This window comes from Zootoca vivipara, chromosome 15, assembly GCF_963506605.1.
Source record: "Zootoca vivipara chromosome 15, rZooViv1.1, whole genome shotgun sequence".
NCBI lineage: Eukaryota > Metazoa > Chordata > Lepidosauria > Squamata > Lacertidae > Zootoca > Zootoca vivipara.
In genome coordinates this window covers 1757620-1772557 of record NC_083290.1, presented here as the reverse complement: position 1 = coordinate 1772557, position 14938 = coordinate 1757620, and the positions used below count along the sequence as shown (strand labels likewise).

The 14938-nt window shown below is 49.3% G+C and overlaps 1 protein-coding gene across 1 annotated transcript; it reads right to left on the bottom strand.

Moving 5' to 3' along the window:
- Positions 1 to 493: 493 nt before the first annotated feature.
- On the bottom strand, positions 494 to 8735 carry CRYBA1 (crystallin beta A1). Its single transcript, XM_035139555.2, has 6 exons — positions 8705 to 8735; positions 7515 to 7579; positions 6326 to 6444; positions 2783 to 2924; positions 1426 to 1568; positions 494 to 644 (listed from the first exon to the last, which is right to left on the bottom strand). The coding sequence occupies exons 1-6, from the start codon at positions 8733 to 8735 to the stop codon at positions 497 to 499; spliced, it is 648 nt and encodes a 215-aa protein (XP_034995446.1). The 3' UTR covers positions 494 to 496.
- Between the last annotated feature and the right edge of the window lie 6203 nt (positions 8736 to 14938).

The window sequence follows — 14938 nt, the reverse complement described above, 5'->3', positions numbered from 1 at the left end:
GGTGGGTTGGTGGGTGGAGCCTACTGTTGTCCCAAGCCAGAGAGGGAGGTGCTTCTTATTTTAAGGTTTCCAAAACATGATTTGACCACACCTTTCGATCACGTAAAATGTAAATCATACAAAACCACTCCTGTTTTGAGCACAAGCCTGGCTTTATTTTTAAGCATGCAGGGAACGTTGGGCTGCCGTCTTTCTGCCTGCCTACAGTGCCCTGTGCATCTTGCGCAAACACGTTGACACCAGAGCATGTGCAGTACAAAGTGCTTCCTGCTTCACACACACACATTTCCTTCTCAGCTGTTTCCTTCCTCTTTGTGGCAGCAAGGAAGATGCTGGAGAGGATTCCAGAGGACCGGGGGGGGGGGGGAGGTTTAAGCACCTGTGTGGGGGAGGTGGAGTGAAAAGGGGAGTCCTCCCTTCTGCACTGGCAACTTGCAGCCCTGATGCTCTGTTCCAGGGTGTGTGTTTGTGTGTGCGTGCGCACTTGCCTTCAGGCCTACTGCTGGATGCGCCGGACTGACTGGATCTGGAAGGTCTGTGCGTGAGAGCCCCACTCCCGCCAGTGCTTGTAGTCTCCACCGTGGTGGTCGGACTCTAGGATGTACTGGTAGCCGCGGTAGCCGGGGTACTGGTAGCAAACCCACCTGCAGAGGAGGAGGAGTTGCAGAGAGATACAAAAGCTGAGTTGCCCAGTTGGGGCCAAGAAGACCTGTCCAGGGAGCACAGCTAACCCTCCACATCCTTCGACTGTAGAGTTGGAAGGGACCCCCCCAGATCATCCAGTCTAACCCCTTGAAATGCAGGAATCAGCAACCAGGTGTGTGTGTGACGCAGTTGCAAATCCCTGGTAGGTGCAGAAAGGGCCGTTTGCCTGTTTGTTTCTTGGGTGGTTTGGTTAGGCCAGGGGTTGTCAACCTGGTTCCTACCTCCCACTAGTGGGCATTTCAGGATTCTAGGGGGGCAGTAGGGGGTTCTACGCCACAAGCTTCCATCGAGCGCTGGTGGGTGGTAAGGAAATTTTACCATCAAGAAAGATGCATTAGTGGGCGGTAGGTATAAAAAGACAGGAGTGCCTGGCATGCTCTGGTCCATGGGGTCATGAAGAGTTGGACACGACTAAACAACAACAGGTTTAAAAAGTTTGACTACCCCGGGTTAGGCCATCTTGGCACATCTGGGGCAGAGGCGCCAGCTCTCCCTAAGATTAAGGGGGTCATGTTGCACGCGCATGACGTCACACTCGTCTCCTGGCAGTGTGCAGGACAGGGCTGCCTTCCACAATGCCACGTCTTCAACATTGAGGGGGCCGGGTCCCCTTCAAACAAATATCGAGGGGGCCGAAGACACCTTGGCCCCCTGGAGTTGGCATGCCCGCATGGCACCCTTCCCTGGCCTTATGTCTCATGCCATCGTTCCCCCACTTACGCGCCACAGTGGATCTTCATAGAGCCCACTTCGCTGTTGTTCCAGCCCATGGCCTGCAGGGAAGGGTAGTCGTCATGGACCTCCCACGGCTGCCCCATGAAGTTCTCCTTTTCATAAAGGGTGATCTTGGACTCCTTGTGGCTCTGTGGGGGTGGAGGAAAAAGCAAAGCAGCCCTCTTTTCAGTGAAAACACCTGTCCAAAATTCAGGATGCCAACTTCGCGTTGCCACCATAAAGGTAGGGATGTTCCCATGACTCCCATGTTCAAAGATATAAAAGGATGTCATATAGAGGAGGGAGAAAGGTTGTTTTCTGATGCTCCAGAGAAGCGGACACGGAGCAATGGATTCAAACTACAAGGAAGAAGATTCCACCTAAACATTAGGAAGAACTTCCTGACAGTAAGAGCAGTTCGGCAGTGGAATTTGCTGCCAAGGAGTGTGGTGGAGTCTCCTTCTTTGGAGGTCTTTAAACGGAGGTTTGACAGCCATCTGTCAGGAATGCTTTGATGGTGTTTCCTGCTTGGCAGGGGGTTGGACTGGATGACCCTTGTGGTCTCTTCCAACTCTATGATTCTATGACTTCACAGCCCCTCCAGCACACAGGGCTCAAGGGGCCTGACATGCGGGACAATAATATCGGGGGTAAGATGCCATCTGTGCGTAACATTATGTGCCAGGCAGGGGCTGCCCGTGGCTTCAGCTGCCCAGGCCCTCTATTGATCTCTCCCAGTTTTGGACCCATTGGGACTGAGCCCTCTTAGCCTGTCTGCCTAAAAGCTGTTGATACAGTATGCCTCTTCTGCAGCAGTTTTAATTTAACTTGAAAAGCCACAATGTTGCAATTCCTAACCCTGTGGGGGGGGGTCCAAAGAGGGCTGGCCTTAAACAGCAAGAAGAAGTAAAAACGGCTCTAGTTTTACCCTTTTGCATAATTTCAGCAGCTTGCATACCACTTAAATATTTTTTACAATATTAAGCAGTTTATAAATGATTATGATGATGAATTTTATTTGTACCCTGTCCATCTAAACTAAATTAACAAACTTAACTCACACCTCCCCTAACACCCCAATCTCTGGACTGGAGGTGGTATTATTATTATTATTATTATTATTATTATTATTAGGCAATTTTGTTTTTTTTAAAAACCTCCCAAGAACCTTATTTATTTATGCTAAAGAAGAACTCTGTGAAGCTGGAAAGTTTGCATGCGGCTCAAAAAGGAGTTATGTGAAACCCGAACGCTTGCCTCCTGAACCGGGAAAGCTGGTTCTTTCTCCAGAGAGGTCTCATTTTAACAGGCCTGTGATTGTGGTCCTTGCATAATGCCACGCGGCAAAGGCGATGGGACTCACTGCGGAGGAGATGGGGCGGAAGGACATCAGCCGCTCCACATGGTAGGCGTTGCTGCCGCTCCAGGCCTCCCAGCGGGGATACTCTCCGCGCTCCAGGACAAACTGCTGCCCACAGAAGTTGGTGTGCTCATAGCCAAACCAGCTGCGGAGAGGAAGTAGGAGACGCTCAGCAAGAAGCCGGGGCCACACCACACACCTTCCCCGGATGAAAAGAGGGGCTTTACTCTCCCCACCATCCATGACCCCCCCCCAATTTTGGTCCCCCCACCCACAGAGCATTTTCTATCAGAAGAAGAGCAAGTGCCACCCCCACGATACCAATGGGGCACAGCGCACAGGCCCTCCACCGTCCTGAGAAAAACCCTTAACCCTGATGTTATTTTATTCTTTGGTAGATTTGCAAAAGGAAAAACACACAGCCATAAATACATTTTAGAAAGGGGCAAGATTAGATGTGGACACTTAGAAACACAAAGCATTTTTTTTATCCACAAAACCAAGGCTCCCTTGCACTCCACCCTTCTTCCTGCCCAGGGCGGTCCTGCCCTCTGGTGACCCCTCAGAGCAAGTCACACGGGGCTGGCCTCCTCCTTGCCTGCTCTCCAGCAGCTGCTATGAGCTGCCCAAGGGAGGAGGCAGCCATGGAGAGGCAACAGGATGCTACCTCACAGGACAAGCGTTGGCACATCGTACTCCCCGAGCTCAGCACTGGCAGTGCTGGAGGGGGAAAGGAGACATTCTGGGGTCAGATCAGAAGCTGGGATGGCTTTGTATTTCCGGGACTGTCCCTGGAAAATCAGGACACTCAGACGGTATGCATCACATGCCCTTGTTTTATCCCACTGGCGGAGAGGCTGGTCTGCCCCACAGCAGGACGGCTGAGCGACGGGCCCTCAAAGAAGTGATAATCCGGTTCTCGTTATTCAGCCTAAATATACCCTTGTGGGCAGCCCCGGACGGGTCTGATTCTGGGGCTGGGTTCTTGACCTGCCCCAGTCAGCTATGCACGAGCCTCTTGTGTAAAGGGAGGTTTCTCAATACTTTCCTTTGGCCTGGGAATCCCCAACTTGGTCACCTCAGGGGACCTCCCTGGCAACAGCTGGGATAGTTTAACTGTCTTTTCACTGCGCTCTCTCTCTCTCTCTCTCTGTGTGTTTCTGTCACAGGATACCCCTTAGACGCCGTCTTTCATTTCATGCACTTCCTGACAACCTGTTGATGAAGCATCCACCCTGCAGGGACATTATTTTCATTATATTTTAAATTGAAATTCCAGTCAGCAACAGCATACAAGAGGAGGGCAGGGGAGACAAGAGCAAAAGGGAGAGACACCTGGGATTCTCTTGAAGAATGCTGATTTGTTAAGAGTGCACAAAGCATGGACCCTGCGGGCTGGAGAAAAGGGAAGCCCCGTGTTTCCAGAAGGACTTTAGGCAGCCTACATTGCAGCAGTACGGACAAGGTGACTTGTGATGGAACAACAGTCCAACAGCCTATCTTTTATTAGCCTGATGGATGTGCTTTCAGGAGCTGTTTGCACCAGGGCCAGCCAAAGACATTTGGTCACTTGCAGGGGTCCCCAGACTTATCGGCGTTTGGGCCGGTTCCCACCGTGCCGATCGCGCGGCGGGCCGGAGGACGGGGGAGCGCGCGCCTGTGCGGCGGCGCGCTTCCAGGGTGGAAAAAGCGCCGAAAATCCGTTGTGCGCATGCGTATGGGCCTCCCCCGACCCGGAAGTGCACCAGAAATGACCTCTTCCGGGTCGGGAGAGGCCCATATGCATGCGCACAAAGGATTTTTGGCGCTTTTTTCCCGACCTGGAAGAGGGCTGCCGCGCTGCGCGCTGTAAGAGCGGGCGGTGGCGGGCGGTGGGGGTCGTCGCGGGCCGGATTGGCAGGCCAATTGGGCCGCATCCGGCCCCCGGGCCGTAGTTTGGGGACCCCTCCTTGAGGCAAACCAGAAAATGGTGCCTCCCCCACTCCAGGGAAGAAGAGATGGGTGAAAATATACATTGGGAACAAAGGTAGGGAATCTAATCAACCATAGCTGATGGCAGCTGTGGGAATCAAAGGCTTTGAGGGCAGCCCCCACCATTTTCTCTCCATGGGTGGGGGGAGACAAGCAGCACCTCCTATTCCCCCAGAGGCCACTGTAGAGGTAGCATTTGGGGAGGGGGCTGCCAAGGAGGCGGCTGATCTAGCTTCCAAGAGTGTGCAGCAGCCATTGCTGTCACTACAGCAGCAGCAGCAGCAGCAGCAGCAGCAGCAGCAGGCAATGCATTCCTTGCCTCTATGAACCCTGCCGCCTTAGGCATTCACCTCCCTTGCCTCATGGGTGGGCCGGCCCTGGCTTACACCGTTTAAACTCTTGGACTCTTTCAAGCAAGTTATGCATTCTGGCATAATATCCCATATGATTTTTTAATATATATATATATATTAAATGTATAATGAGATTAACAAAATATTCTAACGAGAGAGAGAAAGAAAGAAAGAAAGAAAGAAAGAAAGAAAGAAAGAAAGAAAGAAAGAAAGAAAGAAAGCAGGGTCAGGTAAGGAGATGAAAGATATAAATAAACACATAAAGGAAACTTGCGCAAAAGAGGCAACACCACAATGCTCCAGGAAATTCCAGGGAATTCAGATGCTATGTTGGCTATTTAATAGATCTTTATTCTGATTTGTTTGCAGGGAAGCCAAAGCAAGCGTCTGTAGCACGCTTTCCAGTGCATTTCCTCATCACTTTCCATATTTCAAAAAAGCGAAGGGGGGGGGGAATCCATTTTTATGTGTGGGGGGGAGCCAGTTTCTTGCAGAGGGCCTCATAATCAGCTGTAATTACATGACCCCAATTTGCCAGCAGGTGGCTGGATCCACAACAGCCTGGAAGCACCCTTTTGTGTTGTATAAGATGCCTTGGAAACTTAAATCAAAAGCTGGCATATAAATGGGATGAGGATGGGGGTGTCCAATGAACTTCACCCTTGCCGTATGTGGCTCAGGGAACCACCTTTGTCGAATCAAACCAAGAATACGTTTCCTGCAGGCTGTTGGCTCTGGAGGAGGGCCTTTATGGGTTCAGGTGGGCTGTGTGGTTTTGGAACATCTGACTGAGAACAGGAGGACACTTGCTATGGGGCCTGCATGACCCACAGTGGTGGGAGGAGGCTACCTCCATGACAGGGCCATAGCTGCCAAGTTATCCCTTATTTTAAGGGATTTTCCCTTATGCTGAATAGGCTTCCTTGCAAGAAAAGGGAAAACTTGGCAGCTATGGACAGGGCTGGGGAGACCCCCCCGTGGGGCTGGATCCTGGAACCCATGATGGCTCAGCCTCCACAATCGGAGGCAGCAGTGCTTCTGGAAACCGCAGGAGGGGAGAGGGCTGTGCTTGAGGGCTTCCCAATTGGAGCTCTGGCTGGCCCCTGTGAGAACAGGGTGCTGGACCCTGATGAGCCATTGGCCTGATCCGGCAGGCTCTTTCTTCTTATGTTCTTAACCCTGACTTCTTGCTTTTGGAAGCCCCACTACCCCCTGTACTCACGCGCCACTTTCCACCTTGAGTGAGCGCACGTTGTCGAAGCTGCACTCCACGATGTTGGGGCAGGAGGTGGCGAACTCCATCCGTTTGCCCTGGAAGTTCTCCTGATCGTAGGCAGTGATCTGCAAGAGAGCGACAGCGTCAGGTGGGGCAGGGCGAGGGCTCCCGCTTTCCACGCCCCTCCCTGCCCCTCCTTCAGTGTTTTTGCCTGGCTAGAAATTACTCTTGCTTGATGGGATGGAAGAGGGTTATTGTCTTGTTCCTGTTCTTGTTTTTCTTATGTATTTTGTGTTCTCATTTTGTGTTTTTATGTTGTCAGTTTTAATGAACTTTATAAATAAAAATTAAAATAGAAAACAGAGGGATGGGTGTGTTAACGTGTGTAGGAGCTAGCTTACTGTACTAATTTACACCCATTGCTCTGCCTGTCCACCACGGGCATAGAATCATAGAACTGTGGAGCTGGAAGGGACCCTGAGGGTCATCTAGTCCAACCCCCTCCAATGTAGGATTCTGGTGCCCCCCAGTAGCCGGGCTGGCTCTAGACATTTGGCCGCCTGAGGCAAAGGACAAGGTGTCACCCTCCCCCAAGGCGTCTACAGAATCCCATTGAACTGGCAGCTGAATCTTACTCCAACACTGGGGAAAGGAAAGCATTTCCCACTGTACCTGAGGGCAGCAGGCTAGTGAAGGGGTACAAGGCAGGCATCATGGCACTCTCACAGCTCCGTCTCCTCCCCGCCGCTCAGCATCTTCCTTCTGAGGCAGCTGCCTCACTCTGCCTCATCATAGGGCCGGCCCTGCCCAGTAGGGGTTGTGCCCCTTGGCTTGAAAAAGGTTTCTGCCCCTAATCTAACCCACAGAGCAGGTCCCAGCATGCCAGCCCCACTCGCAGAGTGTCAGGATGCCATTTTAATCACCCACAACGCCCCTGAAGTAGCGTCATCCCAGGGTACTGTAAAATGGTGGCTTGGTTCCTAGCCACTTAGACTGCTGCCTGTCACTGGAACCATTGGGACCAGATATGCCCACGAGAAGCAGGCCAGGAGGGCACCAGGCTTAAAGCCAATCCTCAGCATGAAAGCACAATCCACAGAACTGTAGACCTGGAAGGGCCACCTAGTCCAACCCCCTGCAATAAATCTGCTAGTCTTTGTATTGCCACAGGAGTGTTTTAACCACCGGGACGTACCTTCCACGTGCCCACCTGGGCCGGTTGCGGGTTTATCTGTGCCATCTTGGCTGCGTGGCTGAGTTCTAAGGGAAAGAAAAAACAGTGGGAAACATCAAACTTGTCTCAAAATCTGCATAGGTGCCCATTTTGACAGCAAGGTCCCTTCAGATTCATCCTTGCTGCAGACACAAGTGCTTCCAGGAGAGCGCAGTGTCTGGCAGATGCAGGGCCCTAAACCCACAATGTAGGTTTCTAAACCCCAAAAGCAGATTTAAGAGGCTCCCACCTCACCTGCAATGAGCAGAGGTGCAAGTTTGTCCGGTTTGTGACTGGATGGCTTTTCCTGTCTCTCCCCCCAGTTTGGGTTCCAAAATGGTACAGTGGTGCAGACAGGTGTGGACTCATCTGTCAATTTCGGATTCTAATTTCTGCATCAGCATTTTATTTATGTTTAAGTTCTCGTGAAATCCATCAGAGTTTTAGTGCCAATTTTTCCAAATATACACCTTCTTGCATGCACTTTTGCCTGATAGGCACATTTTTTTTGCAAGTGATTTCCCCTGTCATTTTAATACGTTGATTTCATTAATATATGCATTCTTAAATGCATATTTCCCCCATAGACATTATTCAGTTGGAGAACAGCATCACAAAATTCAGAGATGTGCACATCTCAAAGAATGGCTGCGTTTTGATTTGCGTATTTTTTCGCAAAGTTAAGAAGTAGGTCAGTTGACCTACAAAAATGCCCAAAGTAGGGCAGTGGAGGTGCAAATTATTATTATTAGCCACCTCTATCCTCAGTTGGGAGCCAGCATGGTGTAGTGATTAGTGTCAGACTCGGAGCTGGGAGAACAGGATTCAAATCCTCACTCGGTCACAAAGCTCCCTGGGTGCAACTTTGGGCCAGTCCACTGCCTCTCTCCACCTAATCTACCTCACAGGGTTGTTGTGAGGATAAAATGGGGTGGGGGAGAACCACATACACCACCGTGAGCTCTTAGGAGGAGAGGTGGGATAGGAATTGCAATGCAATGCAAATAGGTTGTCCAAGACCTGCCGTTTTCCTCCAGTTTGATTATGGGGGGTTCAATTTAAGAGACAGCCTGTTGGGAGGGTTTCTTTCCGGACAGGAGTCTCGGTCTTGATAAATAAAGTCGACGGGGGAGAGAATTTGGGGCAGGGTTTTTTTCTCTGGAGTGACTCACCTCGCTCGCTGAATGGTGACAGTTCCTCCATGGGCCGCCCTGCTGCCTGTACCGTCCCTGTTTGTTTATATAGGGCCAGCATCCCGATATGCACCGGGCAAGCTTTGAGCTGTGGTCAGCATGATGCATTCTCTGCCACTGAGCCTCCCTTGATCCCCAGAGATTTCAACGGCTCGCTTCCACCGTCCAAGTTGCATTCTTGGCTGAGGGTGCATTGCCCAGCACCCACCCAGGGCGGGGGCCGCCTGCAGGAATGGCTGGCTAGTGTCTGGGGGAAATGAGAAGGGGCACTTCTTAGCACAGCACCCATCTATGGAACTCCCTCCCACAGGAGGGAGTGGTGGCCAACCTAGATGGCTTTAAAAGAAGATTGGACAATGTCATGGAGCAGACGGCTATTGATGCCTACTAGCCACGAAAGTCCACGGTTGGAGGCAGCAATGCTTCTGAATACCAGCTGCTGGAAACTCCAGGAGGGGAGAGGGCTCTTGTGCTCGGATCCTGTTTGCAGGCTTACCATTAGAGCACCTGGTTGGCCTCTCTGAGAAAAGGATACTGGACTAGATGGGCAGTTGTTCTGATCCAGAAGGTTCGTAGAGTGGGAATCTCAGGGAGCAGGATCCTGTACCTAATGCCACATTCTGTGTTTTCTGAATTATGCCAGTTGTACCCAGACTCCTCTAGGTTGTTCTGCTCTCTCATGCCCCCCTTCAACACAACTTGGCCACTAACAAGGGGGCACTAGCTAAAGGAGACAGCTAGGGATCTTATACAGAAAGCCCACAAATTACATGGGGGTTATGTTTCGGGGATCCTGTCAAAAGCCAAAATCACTTATAGTCAAAACCCATTGGCTTCAATGGTGGGCGGGACTGCCAAAGTCATTTTTCCTGGAACCCCACCCCGTTTTAAAAACTTTAATTTTTTTTGCCATACATGTAAAGCATGAATGCACACAAGTTACATGTACATAAGTTGAGGGCTTATTGTACCCACATCCCAGGGCGAGAGCTGCAATAGCATTGGGCTAGGATCTGAAAAAGGAGCAAATAGTTTTGAGTTTTTGAGTATGTTGGCATGAAGCAAGATATGCTGTTGCTTTTGAGCAGCAACGGGGAACCTGCAGATCAGGAGAGAAATGTGGCCCTGCAGGCCTTTCTGTCAGGTCATTGGGACTGTTCCCAGGCCACACCCCCCCTCTCCAGGCCACACCCTTCATCAGTCCTCATTCACACCCTCTTTGAGTGCTTCTGCCTTGCTGGAAATGAGTCAGTGAGCTCTGGTAATGCCTCCTGCTTGTTTGGATAGAGGGCAGAGAGGGGTGCTTGAGTACAGGTGCAGAAACTAGCCTACTGTATAAAGGTAAAATTTGCATTCATTGCTCTGGCCCCGCCCACCAATGGTATGTGGCCCCTTGGAAGGGAAATGTGGCCCTTGGGCTGAAAAAGTTCCCCTACCCCTGCTGCTTTTGAGGGAGCGATGGTTCTTTAGGACAACCATGGCTTTTCGCTTTTCTTGCATCCCCCCCCAGATATTGTGAAAGACGCACAAGATTCTGTGTTTCTCTCTCCCAGGCTGGGGCTGTGGAACTCCCTTCTGCCCAGGAACCTTGAAACAGTAAAGTCTGGCCAATCTCCCAAGCTGCTGGGGAGAGGGGTCACTTATTTTCTAAGGGCAGCATGCTGGCTTCTCTCTGCCCCTCTGGGAAGCAGGCAGGTGGGCCTAGCGCCCGGCCCGTGGCTTCCACTCAGAGGGATTGCCAGTGGCGGCCCATAAGCTGCCACCTCAGCACTCTGCCTGGCATCTGAGCGAGCGCTTTTGTTTTTTGGCAAATGAGCCATATAGAATTGAACAAAAGGCGCCCTGCCTCTCCCCACCTCCTTGGCCAGGACCCAGCAGGAGGCTTAACGGAGGGACTCCAGAGCTGCAGTTTGAGATGAGCCTGTCTAAGGGAGGGTGAAGGGGATGAAGCATCGTTGACAGTGTTGGCAGCCATTGTGGAAGCATCGGGTGTTCCTCCTGATAACCATCTCTGAATTCCATTGCCAACCCTCCACTCAAAATGGTTTACAAAAGAAAGAGCAAAATAAAATTTTCACTTGAGAAAAACAGCAATAATTCAATACACACAGTTACAATAACAAAAGACTAAAAACCAAATTAACTCACATCAATGGTCACCTGCTTAAACCACCACATCCCAGGAATTGATTCCCCCCGTGGTGCCCACTGCTGGTTTGTGGCCCCTGGCAGATTGCTTGCTGTCAAGGGAATGTGGCCTTGGCAGAAGAAAAAGGGTTGTCTACTCCTGGACTAGACTACAGCACCTAAGAGACAATGTACACTATGAACACCCTCGGGCGCCTGCTCAGAGCAGTGCAATAAAGGAACGCCCAAAGAGCAAAACCAGCCAAGAGTCTTGTGGTACCCTAAAGACTAACAGTTTTACTGCTCATGGGCTAGCGTCCACATCATATCAACCAACAGGAATCTGAAAGACTCTTTAAAAAGAAGCATCGGTTTGGGTGGAGAAAGTTGAACTTTGGAAAAGAGAACCTAAATGTTCTGCCTACTGGATGTTCAAAGGAATAGCACCTCAGTCCTAACCATGTTTACTCAGAGGTAACTCTACTGATATTTTTTATTTTTTCAGTAGAAATATCAACAACCTCAGATATGCAGATGACACAACCTTGATGGCAGAAAGCGAGGAGGAATTAAAGAACCTTTTAATGAGGGTGAAAGAGGAGAGCGCAAAATATGGTCTGAAGCTCAACATCAAAAAAACCAAGATCATGGCCACTGGTCCCATCACCTCCTGGCAAATAGAAGGGGAAGAAATGGAGGCAGTGAGAGATTTTACTTTATTGGGCTCCTTGATCACTGCAGATGGTGACAGCAGTCACGAAATTAAAAGACACCTGCTTCTTGGGAGAAAAGCAATGACAAACCTAGACAGCATCTTAAAAAGCAGAGACATCACCTTGCCGACAAAGGTCCGTATAGTTAAAGCTATGGTTTCCCCAGTAGTGATGTATGGAAGTGAGAGCTGGACCATAAAGAAGGCTGATCGCCGAAGAATTGATGCTTTTGAATTATGGTGCTGGAGGAGACTCTTGAGAGTCCCAGGGACTGCAAGAAGATCAAACCTATCCATTCTTAAGGAAATCAGCCCTGAGTGCTCCCTGGAAGGACAGATCGTGAAGCTGAGGCTCCAATACTTTGGCCACCTCATGAGAAGAGAAGAATCCTTGGAAAAGACCCTGATGTTGGGAAAGATGGAGGGCACTAGGAGAAGGGGACGACAGAGGACAAGATGGTTGGACAGTGTTCTCGAAGCTACGAACATGAGTTTGACCAAACTGCGGGAGGCAGTGGAAGACAGGAGTGCCTGGCGTGCTATGGTCCATGGGGTCACGAAGAGTCGGACACGACTAAACGACTAAACAACAACAACAACAACTCTACTGAATACCTGCAGCAGGTAAGCAGGGTTAGACTTGCAGCCTTATGTAATCTAAGCATGAGACTCAACAGACTGCTAGCATTCTTAATTCATTCCATCCTGGTGTTCCAAAACAAAGGTGGATGTGCCTTTTGAAGCAGAGTCCACTAGAGGGCAGAAAAGTTGTTCAAATACGGTAATCATTTAAAAAGGAGAAAAGAAATCTCCCTATTATTTTAATTGAACTTGGCATCCGATAAAGAAAACAGGTCAATATGCTTTGCTATGTGGAGCAACCGTTGAAAAGTTCTCTGTGCACTTACAATTGTTTTCTGTTTGTGTGGAAAGAGAGGAGTCTATTTATTGCATTATCTGTCATGAAAATCTGTTACCTGTTAACCAAAAGAAAGAAAAGTGTCTGGAAAGCACAAGTGGTCCAGCATGCAGAAGTCAAAGTTTTGCTTTGCAGAGAGAGCCCCCTATGGAAATGAGTGCCTTGTCAGGAGTCTGGGCATGCCACCCTCAACACTGGCCCTGATCCAAATCCCTGCATGGGGAACAGTCAGAAAGCCTGATCAAATGAATGGGGTCTCCCTTAACAAATGGGATCAAATGAATGGGGTCTCCCTTAGCAGATGGGGTCTCCCTTAACAAAATGGCATGATGAGGAATGTCTGCTAGAGATTACAAGGTTTTGTTCCTAACTAATGCAGAATTCTCTGCTATCAAGTCCCTATCACAATATATATTTCTATATTAAAATGGCCTCATGTACAACAGAACCCTTGAAAACAATAGTTGGCACCATAATGGTTGGCAGCTCTGTTTCATCAATACAGACAGTCTGCAAAAACAACACCACCACCACCACCCTGATAACTGAGAGTGAAACACCAGTTCATAACTTCTCTCTCAAAACAAATGAATACTTGGCCAGTTATTATGTTTTGTACAATGTTTTGTACATTGATAGACCTGTTATAGCAACTCAGTCTAAAGCCGACAGTAGAGCAGGGCGCAAGAGGGGGTTGCAACAAAATGTTGCAGCGTATCATCATCTTTTAGCGGGAGGACTGCTCCTGGCCAGGGTCCCAGCCAGCCGTTTCCCCTGAGCAGGACATCCTACCCTCTCTCCCCACTGCCCTTTTCTGTTTTCTCCCCTGAAATGATACTCGGAGTTTGTTAAGGGTGCTGGGAACTACAGTTCCCATGATTCTTTGTGGGAAGGTGTGTGCTTCAAATGCTTGGTGCATACCTGTTGCAGCCTCATTTCTGTGAGCACGGAACCACTGAGTTCACCGTTAACACACACAAAAAAACCCCCCAAATAAAACAGCTGCTAGAAATATGATGCAAAAAGAATTGGGGGACAAGAATGGGGGGAAAAGAGCAGGTCTGTCCCTTTGACTGAAGAAACACGAGTGGATTCATTGTTTGAGTAGATTAACCTGCACAAGTGTTCATGGGGATATAATTTGCGTGTGCCCAATGAAGTGTGCCTAAGATTGCAGTTTTAGTAGATGAAAGAGATGCCCCTAATGAATTGAGCAACAGGCTTCACAAAATGTTGATTAGTTTTTAATTATAGTGCTGAGAAATCCATGGGTGGCAGGCACCCTGTTAGAAAAAAAACATTCCTTCTCCACCCTCGCCCAGGAGGGAGTATTTCTTCTGAGATGGCGCCTGCTGTTAACATTCATTCTTATTGTGCCATCCACGCCGCTGGCACTTTACAAAGACAGGACAAGTCTCTGCCTCAAGGAGCTTACAATCTAGGGACGGGGAGAAATACTCCCTCCGCCCTCTGGACCTTACGTAAATGCATGCAGATATAACTGATGCATTAAACCTTCATAGCTGCCAAGTTTTCCTTTTTCTCGCGAGGAGGCCTATTCAGCATAAGGGAAAATCCCTTTAAAAAAGGGATAACTTGGCAGCTATGAACCTTGTGCAATAGATGGATTAATATCACTTTAAACACTTGTCGTCTCCAAATGTGTTTTTGTGTGTGTGTGTGTGAGAGAGAGAGAGACAGCAGCCATTTTGTGATGGTGCCCACAACACTTACTATATACGGATAAAAGAACTGGCACCTCTTTGGTTTTTTTTAATCAAAAAGGGTATTGATTACCAACAATTGAGTGTCATGCTTACTGGGAAGTAAGCCTCTTCCGGTGTCCTCACTGCCTGCCTTTTCTTCTCAGGGAAGCTAATAATAATAATAATAATAATAATAATAATAAACGATAAAAAAAATGTTGCCTGAGGGACAAGCCCTTCAGGGTGCCCAATGGGGCTTGCTTTTGCGAGGGTAATAATAACAATGTAATTAATAATGCTAATAACTCAGAAGTAAGTCCCACTAATTAATAATTTCTCAAAGGTTTTGACCCTGACTAGCTTTCCCCTCAGAGCAGCTCAAGTGTCAGTCAGGGCGCTCAAAGGGGACAACTTACTCCTGAGTTAGCGGTCCCACTTACTTGCGAGTAAGCCCCATTAGATGCCCTGACTTTCCCCCTCAAGATAGAATTTTGTCGTGGTGGTTGTTGTTGTTGTTGGGAACGTTATCATCATGGCCACCATGAAGAGCTTTTGTGAGGGGAAAGTCAGTCAGACGCAGAAGGGGCTTCCTAATAGGAAGAATCCCCTCAGGAAGAAGCCCTGACAAGCCGTGCCGCCTTCTCCCCACCATTATCGCCCCCAGCCCTTCATTTCAGCAGGGAGGGAGGTCTACTCTGAGTAGGACTTGGCGGGCCACCACAGCACCCATTATTATTATTCCCCTCTGG

Excerpts from the sequence above, each read along its gene's own strand:
- CRYBA1 (XM_035139555.2), bottom strand. The coding sequence starts at position 8,735 with ATGGAGGAACTGTCACCATTCAGCGAGCGAG. Across the intron at positions 7,580-8,704 it reads GTCACCATTCAGCGAGCGAG|AACTCAGCCACGCAGCCAAG; the intron begins GTGAGTCACTCC and ends TCTTTCCCTTAG. Across the intron at positions 2,925-6,325 it reads CTCAAGGTGGAAAGTGGCGC|CTGGTTTGGCTATGAGCACA; the intron begins GTGAGTACAGGG and ends TCCTCTCCGCAG.